We start from the raw sequence: 14,659 nt of genomic DNA, 5'->3' as shown, positions 1-14,659 counted from the left end.
TGGGATAACAGTTTACTAGTTTCTAGTAATACTTTCTCATGACCATATAAAACACTTTTGAGAATAATATGCCCTATTTTACATATGCATATAATAAAAACATAATATGAACTAAAAAGAATAAGCCTTGTGTAATTGAGTCTGTAGATATCAATCAACATTTTTGGCTAAGGAATCTTTTTGGAGCAATTGCATTTTGGGCTTAGGAAACTGGAGGGTGGGAAAGAGTGTCAGAATTTCAAAGCAAATGACTTTAAATGTCTTTCTCTGCTGCCAAGGTTAAGTATCAGTGCTTTTATATCCCACCAACTTCCGATGGTCATAACGACTGTCTTCTCAACGTGGATTAGACTTTAGTCAAACAGGACTTCTCCGAATCGTCACTGAATGCTCTTGGGTACAAACCCCTTTTGGCTACACCCTCAGACCCACATGTTCCTCTTGCTCACACATCAAACTTATGCAATATTTATTCTCATACAGCAAATTAAGTAGTTGTCCAGGTTGGTTCCAAGTTTCAAGCTATTTCACATGGAAGTGCAAAACCATATTGCTTTCTGCGTTCTAGTCCATCATGTTTTAATGGGTGCTTTTAAAAGGTATAACTTAATTTAGGTTCTAAGACTTCAGAATTGTGTTGAAATCATTCTTTTTCAAGGGATTTGGATCTCTTGCAAAGCAGTTTTCATGAACTAGAGCTAGATTTGTTCCATACGTTAATCTAAAAGCATTCAAGTTTAGAAGCTTGAAAACCTGACAGTTCCCCTCCAACCTTGTAGATTAAGGTCCTACAAACTGCCCTGAACACGAGAAATATCAGCACAAATTTATGGGGGGATAAAAAGGATTACTGAGTTTGCAGCTGAGTTCTCCAGACTTTTCAAAAATATATTCAACTAAAATAAAATTAGAACACTGCTCTAGCTAGAATCTGACATTTTGCACATGATGGATGAGTAAGTGGTTGGAGGACACGTACCATCTTTTGCATCCCAGACACTTTCTATAATCTCTTTCCTCCTATGGTGTCAATGAGATGCTTATCAAGTCAGGTTTGTCATGGATGATGTGCCTAACAGTAGCATTTTACCACTGGATTTGGTCCTCTATCCCTGTGTTGAATTATTAGGAGTTGGAGTTACTCTTAAAAGAAAGGTGAAATAGTTTACATTTAGCCTAATTCTGCCAACTAGGTCATTCTCAAACTTCCCTCCAAAAGCAGTCTCTGTGTTAGCTGTCATAGCTGTGAGGCCTCTTACATATAACGTTAAGTCCACTTTCCTAACCAGTCTCAGGAAAGGACTTTCAAAGATCCTTCAGCTTCCCTTATAAAAGATTTCATGGCAAAAGTGCTATCAGTTTAAACATTTTACCACTTTTCTATTCTCAACTCCCAAGTCCCACTTTTCTTGTTAACCTCTGGGAGAGAATACCGGCAGATTGAAACTAAAAATTATTACTGTTGCCAAAAAGTTGAAAAGAAATAAATCAAAGGGAATTTGTAGAAAGATTACTGAACTGAACACAAAGGATTAAAGAACCAGAAGGACACACTCTTAAGATTTGTCCTCTACTGAATTAAACGTGTTATAATAAAATACTTAGAAGAGTGCTCGGTACATGGTAGTTATGATGATGATTATGGAATACTAATTGATAAATACCTACTTTATCTTTCCGTTAGCTTCAACAGTTTAAGCTGCTTTTGATTTGTTTTATTTTAAAAGCATGAAACCTACGTTCCCTGCCATTCATTTGTTTTATAGACATTGAATAACTATGAAATTAATTAGTAGACAGAATTTTAAACCTAGACAGAATCTAGAGTTCATGTAATTGCTTAATTATTATAATCGGCCCCTTACATTTCTAAAGGTTAAGAGTTATAACATTACTTTTTAGCTAAAGCCATACTGGGGAGGCAAAGTTCACTAACCTGGGTATAGCAAATTAAGCTACAATGAAACACTTAAAGCGTAACTTTTTTATTGGCATTACAGCAAACTTCACATAAAACATATATTCAGATTATGATACTTCAAAGCTAGAAGGGAATAAAATACACCTAACTGTACAAGTTAAATATTTACAATAATAAAATCAAGAACTTTAGTTAAAATTTATCCAAAAAATAACAAAAGACTTTTGACAAAACAAAAATGATTAAAAAGAAAAAAAAAGTGACCTGATAAATATCAATACTTGTTTAATTTTAGGAACTCAGTATGAGGAATTTCTTTACAATTTAAAAAATGTCCAGCTTTGAACGTCTTTTGACATTTGTCCCGCTGTTTTGCTTACAAATTTCAGGCTCCACATCTCTGGCTGGCTAGCTGGCAGTGATGGTCTTTTCTGCTCTCACATGTTCTTTGGGGTTGGAATAGTCCCAGGGCCTGCGATTCTCGGTGAACCCATAGAGTTTCCTAAGTGCCACTCGAGCAGCTTCTTCTTCTGCAACCATCACGGTCTCCCCAGGTCCTTCTGCAATCAACTTTTTATCACTAGGAAAAAAACCCAACAGTAGCCTAAAATTACATGGTACATCATAAAACAAAGTGCACAAATCAGTTTTGCCTGATCTAATTTTGGCAACAATATTCACCAGAAGTAACAGAAATACTGCGCTTTTATTTTTTCTACCAGCAGTGTATGAACTGCTGATAAAGGATGTGTTTAAAGCTTGCCAATCTGATAAGCAAGAGTATCTAATTTTGCTCTGCACTTCAATTAAAACTAAAGAAGAAACTTCTTAAAACATGATCCATTTTCTCCTTTGTGATGTCTTCCATTGCTTTCATACCTATAAAGTCCTACATCACAAAAAGATCAAAAAAATATTTACCTAAATTTTACTTAGTTACCTTAGATAGTCACAGTTAACATTTAACACTTCAATCCACCTGAAATCAATTTGAGGCAGGTCGACTGTTACTAAGAAACCAAAAGTGTTCTCACCAGGGGTTGAATTATACATTTTTGGTGGACAACATTTAGTTTCTTTTCTTTCCCAGTTCTAGGCTCAACTGAAGCTGTTACAAGTGTGGATTGGGGTTAAATGTGTAATACTTATGAGTCAAAATTTTTTTATAGAAATATTTAGATGAGCAGATACTCCATGAAATTCTACAGTGAATAGTTGGTTAACAAAAGCTACTATTCTAAGGATGACCAGCAGGAAAGGAAGTAGTGACTAGATAACCACGGGAATGAGATTTTTCAAAAATCTTTTAATGCAATTAGAGGTTATACTACGAAATCGTGAAAAGTCAGTTTTTAAGGCTTCTGATCAATATTATGATGTTAAGATTAAAATTTTACTAACCAGTATAAGCCAACAAAATACACAGGCAAAGCTGTGGTGCTTCCAGACTGCCTAGTAAGTCTAGATTCGGGAGGTGAAATGTTCCTTTTCTTCAATTCTTCTACCAGCAGCCCCATGGGATTTATTATCTTCCAAATCTCAAAGAGTTCTTTTCCAGTCATTTGAGTAATTAAGAAGTCCTGCGTATAAAAAATACAACTGTACATTTAAATGAGTATAAAGAAAATAAGGACCATAATTCAAAGTACATTTTTTATAGAAATTTTAAAATTTAACAGGATTAAGAGGTAAGAACTACTATGTATAAAACAAACCACAAGGATATATTGTACAGCACAGGGAATATAGTCAATATTTTATAATAACTTTAAGTGGAGTATAATCTATAAAAATATTGAGGCACTATATTGTACACCTGAAATTAATACTGTAATAAATCAAAATAAACAAGTAAATGCACATTTGATCATGAAGATCTCCTACCTAGAGCTTCTCCAGCTGTCTCCACATTAGCCTTTACTAGACCAGCAAATACAGACTCCTCAGCATGGCTAAAAATAGTGCTGTTCAAATTCTGGGGTGCTTAAGTATCAGCTGGAGACCTAGTTAAAACAGATTCCTAGGCCCTGCTCCCAGGGATTCTCATTAGCAGTCTGAGGTGGTGCCTGAGAGTCTGCATTTCTAGCACATTCTCAGTGATGGTAATACTGATGCACAGTTTCAAAAGATCTTCCTCACACTGGCTCTAGAAGGTCCAGACCCATCTCCCATCATTTCCCCAGATACAAAGTGATCTGACCACACAAAATTACTGTAGTTCCTGGAGCAGAAGCTCATCCTCAAGGTTTCTTCCTGGAATGACCTTCTTGGGGCAGGTGTCACTTCCGTAAAACTTCCCTAGCCTTGCTAGAGTTAGCTGTTGCCTCCTGAGCGCCCTCTATTCCTTACTGTAACTGGAAGCACCGCCCACATTCCACTCTATCTGTCTAATGAGCTGTGAGTAGGACCTGAAGGCAATGATTGAATGGTACCAAGCTCGGGCTTCCGTGCTCGGCACACAGCAGACAATAAATATTAGGTGGGCAAATGGATGAAATAAGACAATTCAAACCTGTCACTTCTATGGAAGGCAGCTACACTCACCACTATACCACCAACGCAGTCAGTCCTACTATGGGAGATATCAAAGCTCTTGACTTAGAAATGGGTATCTGAATTATCTGACTCTACTAGGATCTACAACTGGAACTGTCAACAGAGGCACTAAAACATGGTAAACAAGTATTTCCAAAATGGTCTCATGACCACCCTGTGAAAATTTCAAAAAGGTGGCCAAAAACTAGGCAGTTCTAGCCTCTACATAAGCTATAGTGATAGGCAGAGAATGGAAATCAAGGGAAGATTTTGTCAGAATTTCTTTAGAAAAAGCTATTTAACTGCAGGGGGAGGAAGGGGCAGGAGAGGCTTCCCTTTGCACCTTAAGCCTAGAGGGCTTCAAAGGGTCCACTGGCTTCGGAATCTGAGGCAAGCGGTGTCCAGTCAGCTGGCAGCCACCACACACTCCTGCTTAACAGGCTGGCAGAAGCTGCCTGCAGTAGTGGGGTGGAAGTCTGCACCTGATATCAGGGGTACACAGATCCTTAAGACCTGACGTGGAACTCACAGAAGGGATGTCATTTTGAAAGGAATCCCACCCAGGAAACTAGAAGCTGACAGCCAACACCCATGTAAAGGAACCCGGTTACATGGTTCCAGCAGGGAACAAAATGCTCACTAGAGTCTGTTTTAAACACTGATCAGGCTCAGAAAGCACTACACCAGTTTACAGACGTCAAGTAAACATCTTCCGCTTTCCTCTTTTCCCTCAGCTCCTACTCCAGAGGGGTCACTTAACATACCTGCTTCCCAAAGGTAAACAGGTTGGGGAAGGAGGAAGACAGGTCTCATCTATGAACGAAGTCTGAGTGTTGGTCAATACAGGTATCCTTCTTGATCAAAATGATCACACTCGGTGTCAAAACTAAATAAATAGATTCCAAGAGTAAGGGATGCTGGTTTGAAACACCTGACGTTCAAAGGTCTGAATCAAGACTGTTTTTGTGACTTGAAGTGATTGCCTGGACTATCCATTATGTAAGAAAGACCAAAAACTCATGTTTTCATCCAAAAGCAAAGCATGAAACTTCTCCCAGTTCACAATTCTAAAAGGACAGTGGAGTTAAAGTCATACCAATTATTTATTAAGTATTTTAATTAGCCAAGCTACTGGCTAACAAGGAGTTAGGTATACATCATAGGGACTCAGAAATCCAAGATCTTATCACTTTAGAAGAGCAGAACAGCAGCTAGTACTTAAGCATGGCGCTCCCTAACCATGCTAGCCCCTCCAATAGTGTTCTTTGGACTCATTCATTCACTAAACATCTACTGAGCATCTACCGTGTAGGCACTACCCTTGTACCTGAGGATGTAAAGCTAAAGACACGGCTTGAAGTGCTTACAAACTCACAACCCAGAATTCAGTGTTCACCTCTGATGCTGTCCTCAGGAAGAGACAACTGGAATAATTAAGACACTACCATAAAATAGCTTTAGGTCTTTCTCAGTTTGGGCAGGGAGAAAAACTCACACATAACCTGCCAAGGTCATAGAGCAAGGACATTAAGTACAAAAAGAAATTTTTCTTTCTGTCTACCTCAAGCATGTCCCAGCGTGTGCAATTAACCATCACGTACCCTGATGAAAAGTGCAGTCCTCTCAGGTCCGCTGCTCTGTAACAGGACTCCAATCACTGCAAAGAAAGTCTGCCTTAACACAGCTGGGGGGACTGGGAATTCTGCACTCAACGTTAACTGCTCCACTGCCAAGTTTCTAGCTACGTGACACACAACTTCCTCACTGGTGAGAAAGTCAACTAGACTTTTAACGCCTTCAGTGGGCAAGTCTGAGAATGCGTCCTCAAAAAATTGTGTGAGGCAAGTTTGTGAAAAAGATGTCCCTTGTTCAGATAGTTCTTGATTATCTTTAAGGTTCAGAAGAACAGCTTCTTTCTCTATTCCAAGTTTTTGGCGTTTGGCCTCCTCACTTTTAATATAGCAGCTATTAACAAATGCAGTTTTGAGAAGATCTAAGGAAAAGGTTTCCTGTAACCGATGGCCAAATGCTTGCATTTCAGCATGGTAATCCCAGTTGGGCTTCTCTGAACTGAAAATGTAAAACAGAAGACAGATGGTAAAGAGAACAACAAGATGTTACTATGATGCAAACATTTTTCGTTGTGATGCAATTTTATTAATTATATAAAGGAGATTTAAAAATACTGAGTTTCATTTAAATTCCAGACTCTGATTTTCTGAAAATTAAAACTTATGTCACATGATTACTTGTGGTTCTTTGCCAGATTAATTTTCCCTTTGAGTCAAATGCCACATCAAAGTGGTTCTTCAACATCAGAGACTAAGCCATTACCCTAACTTTTAGGTTCTTTACTTCTGCTCTAAATGGGACTACGCTTCATACTTAGATATGAAACACAAATTATAATTTCATAGGGTCAACCCATAAACAGTAAGTATATTATATTTATCTTGTATTTTATTATTTTAAGTTTTGAAAACAACCATTTAAATTAGCAATTAAATAATCTAGTATCAATATTAAAAATAGTTTAAAAGTTCATAATCATTCTCAAGAATGATTAATAGGTCTTTTTAAAAATAAAGACAATAGGGCTTCCCTGGTGGCGCAGTGGTTGCGAGTCCGCCTGCCGATGCAGGGGACACGGGTTCGTGCCCCGGTCCGGGAAGATCCCACATGCCGCGGAGCGGCTGGGCCCGTGAGCCATGGCCGCTGAGCCTGCGCGTCCGGAGCCTGTGCTCCGCAACGGGAGAGGCCACAACAGTGAGAGGCCCGCGTACCGCAAAAAAATAAATAAATAAATAAATAAAGACAATAAATCGAAAATAAAACCCTTTTAAGTAAAAACGTGCAGCGAAGTATAAAGATACGGGTTGTAAGTCATACGATGTATATAATCTATACAATCCATGAAGTTTCTTCCAACTATAAAAGCCTAAAGTGACTAAGCTCACAATAATCAAATGTGAATTAAGAAGAAACATTATTTTATTTTTCCTTTTAGAAAGAACTTAATATTCTGTGTTGAAAGTATATAGGACTATGAACACGTATACACCTCCTAGCAGGTGTATAAACCGGATCAACCTTTTTTTTTTTTTTTGGAGGGCAACATTAAAGTACCTATCAAATTTTCATACTAAATTTCCAAAAGAGTAATAACTTCAAAGCTGTTACATCGATGTAACTAACAGATGTACACCGTTTCATCGGTTGTAACAGCAACAGTATGGAACTCAAACAACCATAAATGTAGTCATAAAAGAGTGAGGTGCATCAATCTGTATAGCCACAACTACATGTCAAAGACACATTATTAAAGAGAAAAAGGTGCAAAACCTCATGCATAGTCGGGTCTTTTCTGAAGCTATAAAGATCTGCGTGTATTCCTACCAGATTTTCTACTACTGGGAGAAGATTAATTTCGGCAGAAACCTAAAGCCAAACCGTTTTCCTTTTTCCATGGACAGTGGACTTGTGATTGTGTAATTTTTTTCTTGCCCTAAATCGCAATACTGTAGAGTGCTTTCTTCCCTCTTGTCCGTACCCAAAGAATTCGCAGGCATCATCACAAAGCAGGGGCTACAACACCCCAACCCAGATAAAGATTACCCTCCAGCCGGCCTCATTTCTCACAACTTTCCCACAACTTTCGGATTCTAAATGGGAGTTCCGAAAGCGTCGGGGTCAGCCACGCGCCCAACCCCTTAGCAGAAACCCATCATTCCCTTCGCCTCGGCCACGCGTCCACGTCCCGCGGGTGTCCCTATCGCACAAGCTAGGGTCAAGCCAGGAGCGCACTAGCAATGAGCAATCCTTCCCGCCGCCGGGCCGAAGCTGCGGGGAGGGGAGGCCAGGGTCCCCAACCGCCACCCCTACCCCGTCCCGAGGTGGCTCCTACCGGCGCACGGGCGGCGGCGGGCACCGAAGCAGGCGCCACCGCTCTAACTCCTTCTGGAAGCGGAAAGCGGCGCGGAATGCCTTCTTCACTCCCCGAATCGGCGGGGCGAGAGCGGGTACGGCCGGTGCCAGAAGGCAGCGAGGCCTCCACAACAGCAGCCTCACCAACCCGGATGCCATCGCGAGGGAGAAGCACCGGACGGCGGAAGGAAGAAAGTCGGCTCAGCGTCGCAGTAACACAATTCCCCCGGAACTGGGGTAGGAGAGAGTGGCCGGGGCGGAGCCAACGCGCGGCGGGTGGGGCGACTGGGCTGTTTCAGTGAGCATGCGCAAACGTTGGTGTTTTTGCGTGCCTGGGAATTTCTCTTGGGGGAACTGGGCCTGCTGGGCGTTTGGGTGCAGGAATTTCTGGAAAAGTTTCTTCATCCTGTCAGTTGCTCTTGTTCCTTCCGTTCTAATTAAAGTAAAACAAAAAAGTTGTTTCACGTTTAGTTTAAAGAAAACACTTACATTCTCAAAAAAACACTTCTTATCAACATATCTTAGAACTCCAGACCATCAATCCAGCCGCTATTTATGAGCAAATATTTATCTGGCATGTCTCCAGAAGCCTTCGTTTTAGGACCCCTATACTAAAACATAATGATTTATCCAAAATAAACATTTTTATTTAAAAACTAATTATGAACTTTTTTACAGCAAAAAAAAAAGGGGGGGGGGAGAATGGAAAAAAATACATCAAGATGGGAACAGTGGACTTATGTCTTTTTTAATCTTTCACTTTTTAGAAATATCATTATATTGCTTTCTTACCAAACTGTAAATATATATGTTAAATTTAACATTAAATCACAAGGGAAGTCTTGTCTGAATTCTCAAATTTTGAACTGGGTGCAGAACATCTAGATGTTGAAAGGGGCACGTCCTTCTGTGGTCTCTCTACTTGTTAATGACGTTAAAATCCCTCCTCACCCAGATTGGGCTCCTATGTCTTCAGTTGTTCCTTTTTCCACAAACACCCTCTTTTGTCTAATTGCCAAGTCTTTTTTCAGTTTAGACTGAAAGCAGCTACCTGATGGCTTAGGCTACCTCTCTCCCAGGTTATTGTAATCAATCTTATACCTTCCTCTCTTCCCTCACACATCTCACCTACATTCATCTCCCTGAAACACAGACCCAAACATGTTACTACTTAGCTCAAGAATCTCTGATGTTAGGATCTGGCAAAGATTCTCCCTTGACCAAAGTTCAGTCAGGCTGCTGTAAGCCCTCTCCTCAACAAGGCTTTGATCTTAGGTTCCAGTGTCCCCCCCTTGACATGCCTGCATCACCCAGTTTCAGCAAGAATCCTGTAAAGTCGGTTTAGAGAGCCTCCCCCATCCTCATTATCTCATCACCCTTGGTATCTAATCAAATATATAAGCCTCTCTATCCTCCAGTGATGTCTGATCACCCTGGCCTGCCTTCTGCAAGAGTTCTGTCAACTTGGTTTAGCCAGACTCCTCCTTTACCCCTGATGTTTCCTCTTAGTACTTTTCCACCCACTGACCACCCACCCTGCTCCTTGGCTTCAAATCCCCACTTGTCCATGCTATATTGGGAATTGATCCCAGTTGTATGCTGGGGTCCCTTTTCCCTCATTGCAATAGTTCCTAAATAAAATCTGTTATTAACTACTGTCTAGCTGTTATTTTTCTTTGACAGGTCATACAACAGTTTAGGTCTCTTAGCTTAACTTTTCCAGAGGAAGAATTTGAACTGTTCATTCTAGCTTGTAAAAAGGTTCCCTATGGGGAGGGAGAGAAGAAAAGAGGGATTTGGTACATATCACAAAACAAGCTGATGAATTTCTGGATGAAGCAAGTTCTCTAAGAAAAGGTGAGAGGGGATTGTGATTGGTCTTTGTATTACACTGCAATGTGAAGTATTGAAAATTCATGGAACATCAATTGAATAAATGGAATGGAAGAAAGTACAGGGAACTATAGTTTTGCAATATCCCATTACTTGAGAGAAATAACTAATAAACTATCTAATAATCTAGTTGGAGCACAATAATGTTAAATGAAGTGTCTCTGTATTGAAAGTTTCTCACTGAGGAGTATTAAAGTAAAGGGGGGTATTGAAACCAAGCAGGACAAAAAAGCCCTTCCATGTCCCCAGTTTCTTGTTGGTAGAAAAAGGCTTTAGTCACTAGGTCTTTCCTGAGTTCCAAAGAACAGATTCAGTTACTAATTAGGGGAATGAAGGAACATAGAAACAAAGGAATAGCAGTCAAGCAAGGAAAGTAATGATAGCTTAAACAATAGTTTAGCCATAAAACAGAGTCCTTGTTCCTCCTCAAGGAAGAGATGTAGCAGTCTGATGAATATCTCTGCAGAAACTAAGACACGCCCCCCCCCATCCAGGTGGAGGATGGTGACTACAGGCTGACCAAAAGCACATAGACTCCAGACCAGTTGGAACCAGAGAGTGATGTTTAAGATTCTGAAACATAACCTGTTACCTCGCCACCAACCATCCAGAAGAAAGTCCACAAACTGCAACCGGCACCCCAAATGTTGCCTTTAAAAGCCCTTCCCTGAAAGCCATCAGGGAGTTGGGTCTTTTGAGCATGAGCTGCCTGTTCTCTTTGCTTGATGCCCTGCAAATAAACGCTGTACTTTCCTTCACCACAACCTGGAGTCAGTAGGTTGGCTTTGCTGCGCTGCGGCCTAATGGACCCAAGTTCGGTTCAGTGACGTTTATGTCCCAAAGGAACCAGCTGTGAGCACCCAGCCAGCTCTTAGCAACACCCAAGTCTGGCTGACAGTACCAGGCCAGCTCCTAGAGGTCTAGGGCTGCTTTTTTCTTTCTCATAGCTTTGTGACCTTAAGCAAGTGATTTAACTTCTCCATGGTTGGTTTTCTCATCTCCAAAATGAGATTAAAAGAGCACTTATCTCTCCACCTCTTATGGTTGTTATCAGTATTGAGATAACCCATATGTAAAGATTTTGGGATAGTGCTTGGTATTATAGTCACCCCTCAATGAGCGCCTTTCAAATATTCTAAATTGCACTTATTTTTTCACACTTTATCATGTCTGAAATGGAGCTGTGGTCCAAAGAAAGGCTTCTTATAATGGATACAATGTAGCATTATTATTTTCCCAAGGCTCTGGTTTGGGAGACAATTCCTCTTCGCCGCCATCTGCTCAATCGACTCCTGGGTGAATGCCTTTACTTTTCAACCTTTGTGAGTTTCACCACTTCTCTGGCAAATCCCTAAGGGCTTCTCTCTCCGCCAAGTAATTTTAGTTGCGCGTCTTCCCCAGCCAATACGATCGTTGGCGGCAGCACTCGGGAGCTTACGGCGGCGCGGCACCCTCACCGCCAAGGAGCCGAAGCGAAACCTGCAGGTCCCCGCCCGGCCATCAGCTGATGGGCCGCCGGGCGCGAAGACCGCCACCGCCGCCGCCGCCGCCGCTGCTGCTGCTGCTGTGCGAACATGGCGGCCGAGATCCACTCCAGGCCGCAGAGCAGCCGCCCGGTGCTGCTGAGCAAGATCGAGGGGCACCAGGACGCCGTCACGGCCGCGCTGCTCATCCCCAAGGAGGACGGCGTGATCACAGCCAGCGAGGACAGGTAGGACCGGCGGGTCGAGCGCGGGGCCGAGGCGCGACGGGGGCGGCCCGGACTCCCGCCGGCGACCGGGTGTAGGGACCGTGGGGTCGGCGGCCTCGTCCCTTTTCTCGTGGGGACGGGTCCCGCGGCCTGTCGCCCCCGCCGCCCTTTCTGGCCTCTGGGCCCCACCCCCGTCCAGGGTTCCCGCTTTTGGGTTCGCTAGTCTCGACCCCCGCCGCGCCCCTCCCGCCTGGGACGCCGTACCTGCTTCGCACCTTCAGTCCGGGACACCTGTCCCACCTGCGTCCACAGCGCTCTGCCAGCCCGAGACCCGCATCTCCGCCACGTCCCTCCAGTCTGGGACTCCCGCCCCCTCCTTTGTGGGATTTTGCCCAGAGCTGGATGTGTCCCCTTCTCGGTCGGTCCCGAGCCGCTTTCTCTGGGAGCCGGGACTGGCGGGCGGTTACCGCGGGACCCGGTGCCAGTGATTCCCTTCTTGCAACAGACCTCCCGGGGCTTCAACGGTCTTCCTTATGCTTTACGCTGGAGTTTTCACCTCTGTTTGTGCAGCGCACACCAGGTCCCTAGATCAGTTATTTTATAAGAGCAGCTCGGACCACCTGAGTTGTTATTTACAAAATAGTTTCTTTTTTTTTTTTTTTTTTCTAAAAGTGACTCACTTAAGAAAAAACTTAAAATAAGAATAGTGAAAGATACTTTTATTTTTAAGATAATTTGATATTTCCACTATTAATGGAAAATCGGTTATCACTTGCCATAAAAAAATTAAACTAATAGCTAAAACATGTTCATCTGTGTCACCTAAAGTAAGCTCTATCTTGTAACAAGACGTCTTGCCCACAGTATTTTGGGAAAAACTGATCTGATGCGATTTTCTCATTCTATCCAAGAGGAAACTGAGGCCCATGGAGAGGCACAGAAATACTGGTGACGCCACAAATAAACCCCAGGATTCACCAGTCCAGCTCTCTGGTCTTCCCAGGGCTCTGTGATTGGATCAGAGAGAGGTTATTTGTTTTAAAACTTTGGCATTTTTTTAAACCCTAAAAGTTCAAAAGGTTAGTGGCTTTACTGTGGGAATTTGGAGGAAATGACTGATGTTATTGAGAGAAACTGCGTTTCCTTGCTACAATGAGTGGTCTTAAATGGTGATATTGCAAAAGTGGAAAGGCTTTCTGGAAGAAAGAAGGTACTGCTGTTTTCTTAAAGCTGGAGGCCTTTTGAAGTAAGTACCTTTGAGGGCCTGTCCCAAATGGAAAGAGGAAAATTGAAGCCCTCAGTGCCTCTTTGACCTTTGTATTTTGCTTTTGAGTGAGTTTATTGTGAGCAGGCAATTTACATGTCGCTGACCTTGGTGGGACCTGGGTGTGGGTGCTGTCACTAGGATGGGAATGGGAGAGAGAGGTATGCATGAGCCACGGGGAGAAGAGGGGAATGTAAAAAAAGGCAAAGGACAGAATAATGATATTTGCATGATATGAACATAGATGCAGACAATGCTTTATACAAGTTAGCTGTCTTTATTCGGTAAAATATTTTATTCATGACTCATGTGTTGGGTCAGTGGCTGAATATTTGAGATTATTGGCCAGGAGCAGTGCTGATAAACGTTTTATGGAAAGTGATTACTTAGCTGCTTTGGGACTGAAGTGTTGGGGAGCCTTCGATCAGCTCATTTAGTCACTGGGGCACTGCAGGGTCCTGGCAGATGACTGGACCAGGTGAGGGTTGGTGCTTCGTGTTTCTAATTTGTGTTTCAGGCCCGTGGACCGTCCTGGAAGGTAGGACACTCTTTTCAGCAGGTGCTACACTTTATGAGATTTACGAAAGCACAGGGCTATGGGGCTTTTGTTGTTGGATGTGGTGGTTTGTTTTTACATTGTCACAAATATGTGTCATATTCTTCGATCATTTATTTATTCACTCATTTCTATATTTAGCAATACTGTACTTACTGAGTGCCAGGCCCTAGCGATAGAACAAGGATCAAAAGTCATAGCACCTGCCCTTATATAACTTCGGAATCATTGATTTTATGGCCTCTGACCTGCTGGAACCAGCCTGTTGAGGAAATAGGACACTGAACACCCTAATTCATCAAACAAGCATTTATCAGACACTTACTGTGTGCCGGGCCCATGCTAGACCGGTGGGTAGAAAAAACTGACGCTGAAATTGTTTTTTCCAAAGGGCTGGATGGTGTGGTGAAGAGATGGCCATGTGCTCTCAGCTTCCTGGGTGCTGGGGAGACACAGAGGAAGGAGTATCCTTGGGTGAGGGCTGGGTTTCAAGGAAAGCCTCCCAGAGGAGAAATCACTGGAGAGAGGAGTGGTCTGTGTGACCCTGGTCCAGGCAGAGGGAAAGGACAGGAGAATTTGGACTTTAGTTTGCAAGCAGTGGGGGACCATCAAAGAGTTCAAAGCAAGCAAATGACATGATCAGAATTTGTACCTGAGAAATAACAATAGTTAACCTTTTAAAAGTCCCTTTCCTCCCTCAGTACAGAAGTGGACCAATGTATGTGACTGCATCCAGACCTCACATCTCCCTGTGAGGTGAGTTCAGTCACCTAGGCTTAACAGCAGTTCCAAAATTCAAAGTATTTAAAAAGTCCAAAGTGCTTTTGTTTGTTTTTTTGTGAGTTAGGCCTGAAAACTCATTGGTGCTAAAACTTG

The 14,659-nt window shown here is 42.4% G+C and overlaps 2 protein-coding genes across 6 annotated transcripts in view; one reads left to right on the top strand and one right to left on the bottom strand.

The window, feature by feature from the left end:
* Positions 1 to 1,969: 1,969 nt before the first annotated feature.
* MRPL44 (mitochondrial ribosomal protein L44) lies at positions 1,970 to 12,422 on the bottom strand. Of its 2 annotated transcripts, none has more exons than XM_059055532.2 (5): positions 12,228 to 12,422; positions 8,361 to 8,813; positions 6,058 to 6,526; positions 3,323 to 3,501; positions 1,970 to 2,501 (listed from the first exon to the last, which is right to left on the bottom strand). In XM_059055532.2, the coding sequence occupies exons 2-5, from the start codon at positions 8,537 to 8,539 to the stop codon at positions 2,330 to 2,332; spliced, it is 999 nt and encodes a 332-aa protein (XP_058911515.1). In that variant the 5' UTR covers positions 8,540 to 8,813; positions 12,228 to 12,422; the 3' UTR covers positions 1,970 to 2,329. The 2 variants fall into 2 exon arrangements, with proteins under 2 accessions (XP_058911515.1, XP_066883091.1); XM_067026990.1 differs by having other exon boundaries at positions 12,239 to 12,422.
* WDFY1 (WD repeat and FYVE domain containing 1) overlaps positions 11,687 to 14,659 on the top strand; it is a 64,225-nt gene continuing 61,252 nt past the window's right edge. For 2 of the 4 annotated variants that reach the window (XM_067026988.1, XM_067026986.1), the window contains exon 1: positions 11,687 to 11,984. In XM_067026988.1, the coding sequence (XP_066883089.1) occupies positions 11,848 to 11,984 (137 nt within the window). In that variant the 5' untranslated portion in view covers positions 11,687 to 11,847. The remainder of the gene's footprint in view (positions 11,985 to 14,659) is intronic. The other 2 variants (XM_067026987.1, XM_059055529.2) reach the window with 1 other exon arrangement.

This window comes from Kogia breviceps, chromosome 2, assembly GCF_026419965.1.
Source record: "Kogia breviceps isolate mKogBre1 chromosome 2, mKogBre1 haplotype 1, whole genome shotgun sequence".
Classification (NCBI taxonomy): domain Eukaryota; kingdom Metazoa; phylum Chordata; class Mammalia; order Artiodactyla; family Physeteridae; genus Kogia; species Kogia breviceps.
This window is presented reverse-complemented; position numbering and strand designations above follow the sequence as displayed.

Coding starts and splice junctions, on each gene's coding strand:
- MRPL44 (XM_059055532.2), bottom strand. CDS start 8,539: ATGGCATCCGGGTTGGTGAGGCTGCTGTTGTGGAGGCCTCGCTGCCTT. Junction 6,527..8,360: donor CCGCCGCCGCCCGTGCGCCG/GTAGGAGCCACC, acceptor TTACATTTTCAG/TTCAGAGAAGCCCAACTGGG. Junction 3,502..6,057: donor GGACTGCACTTTTCATCAGG/GTACGTGATGGT, acceptor TTTTATACGCAG/GACTTCTTAATTACTCAAAT.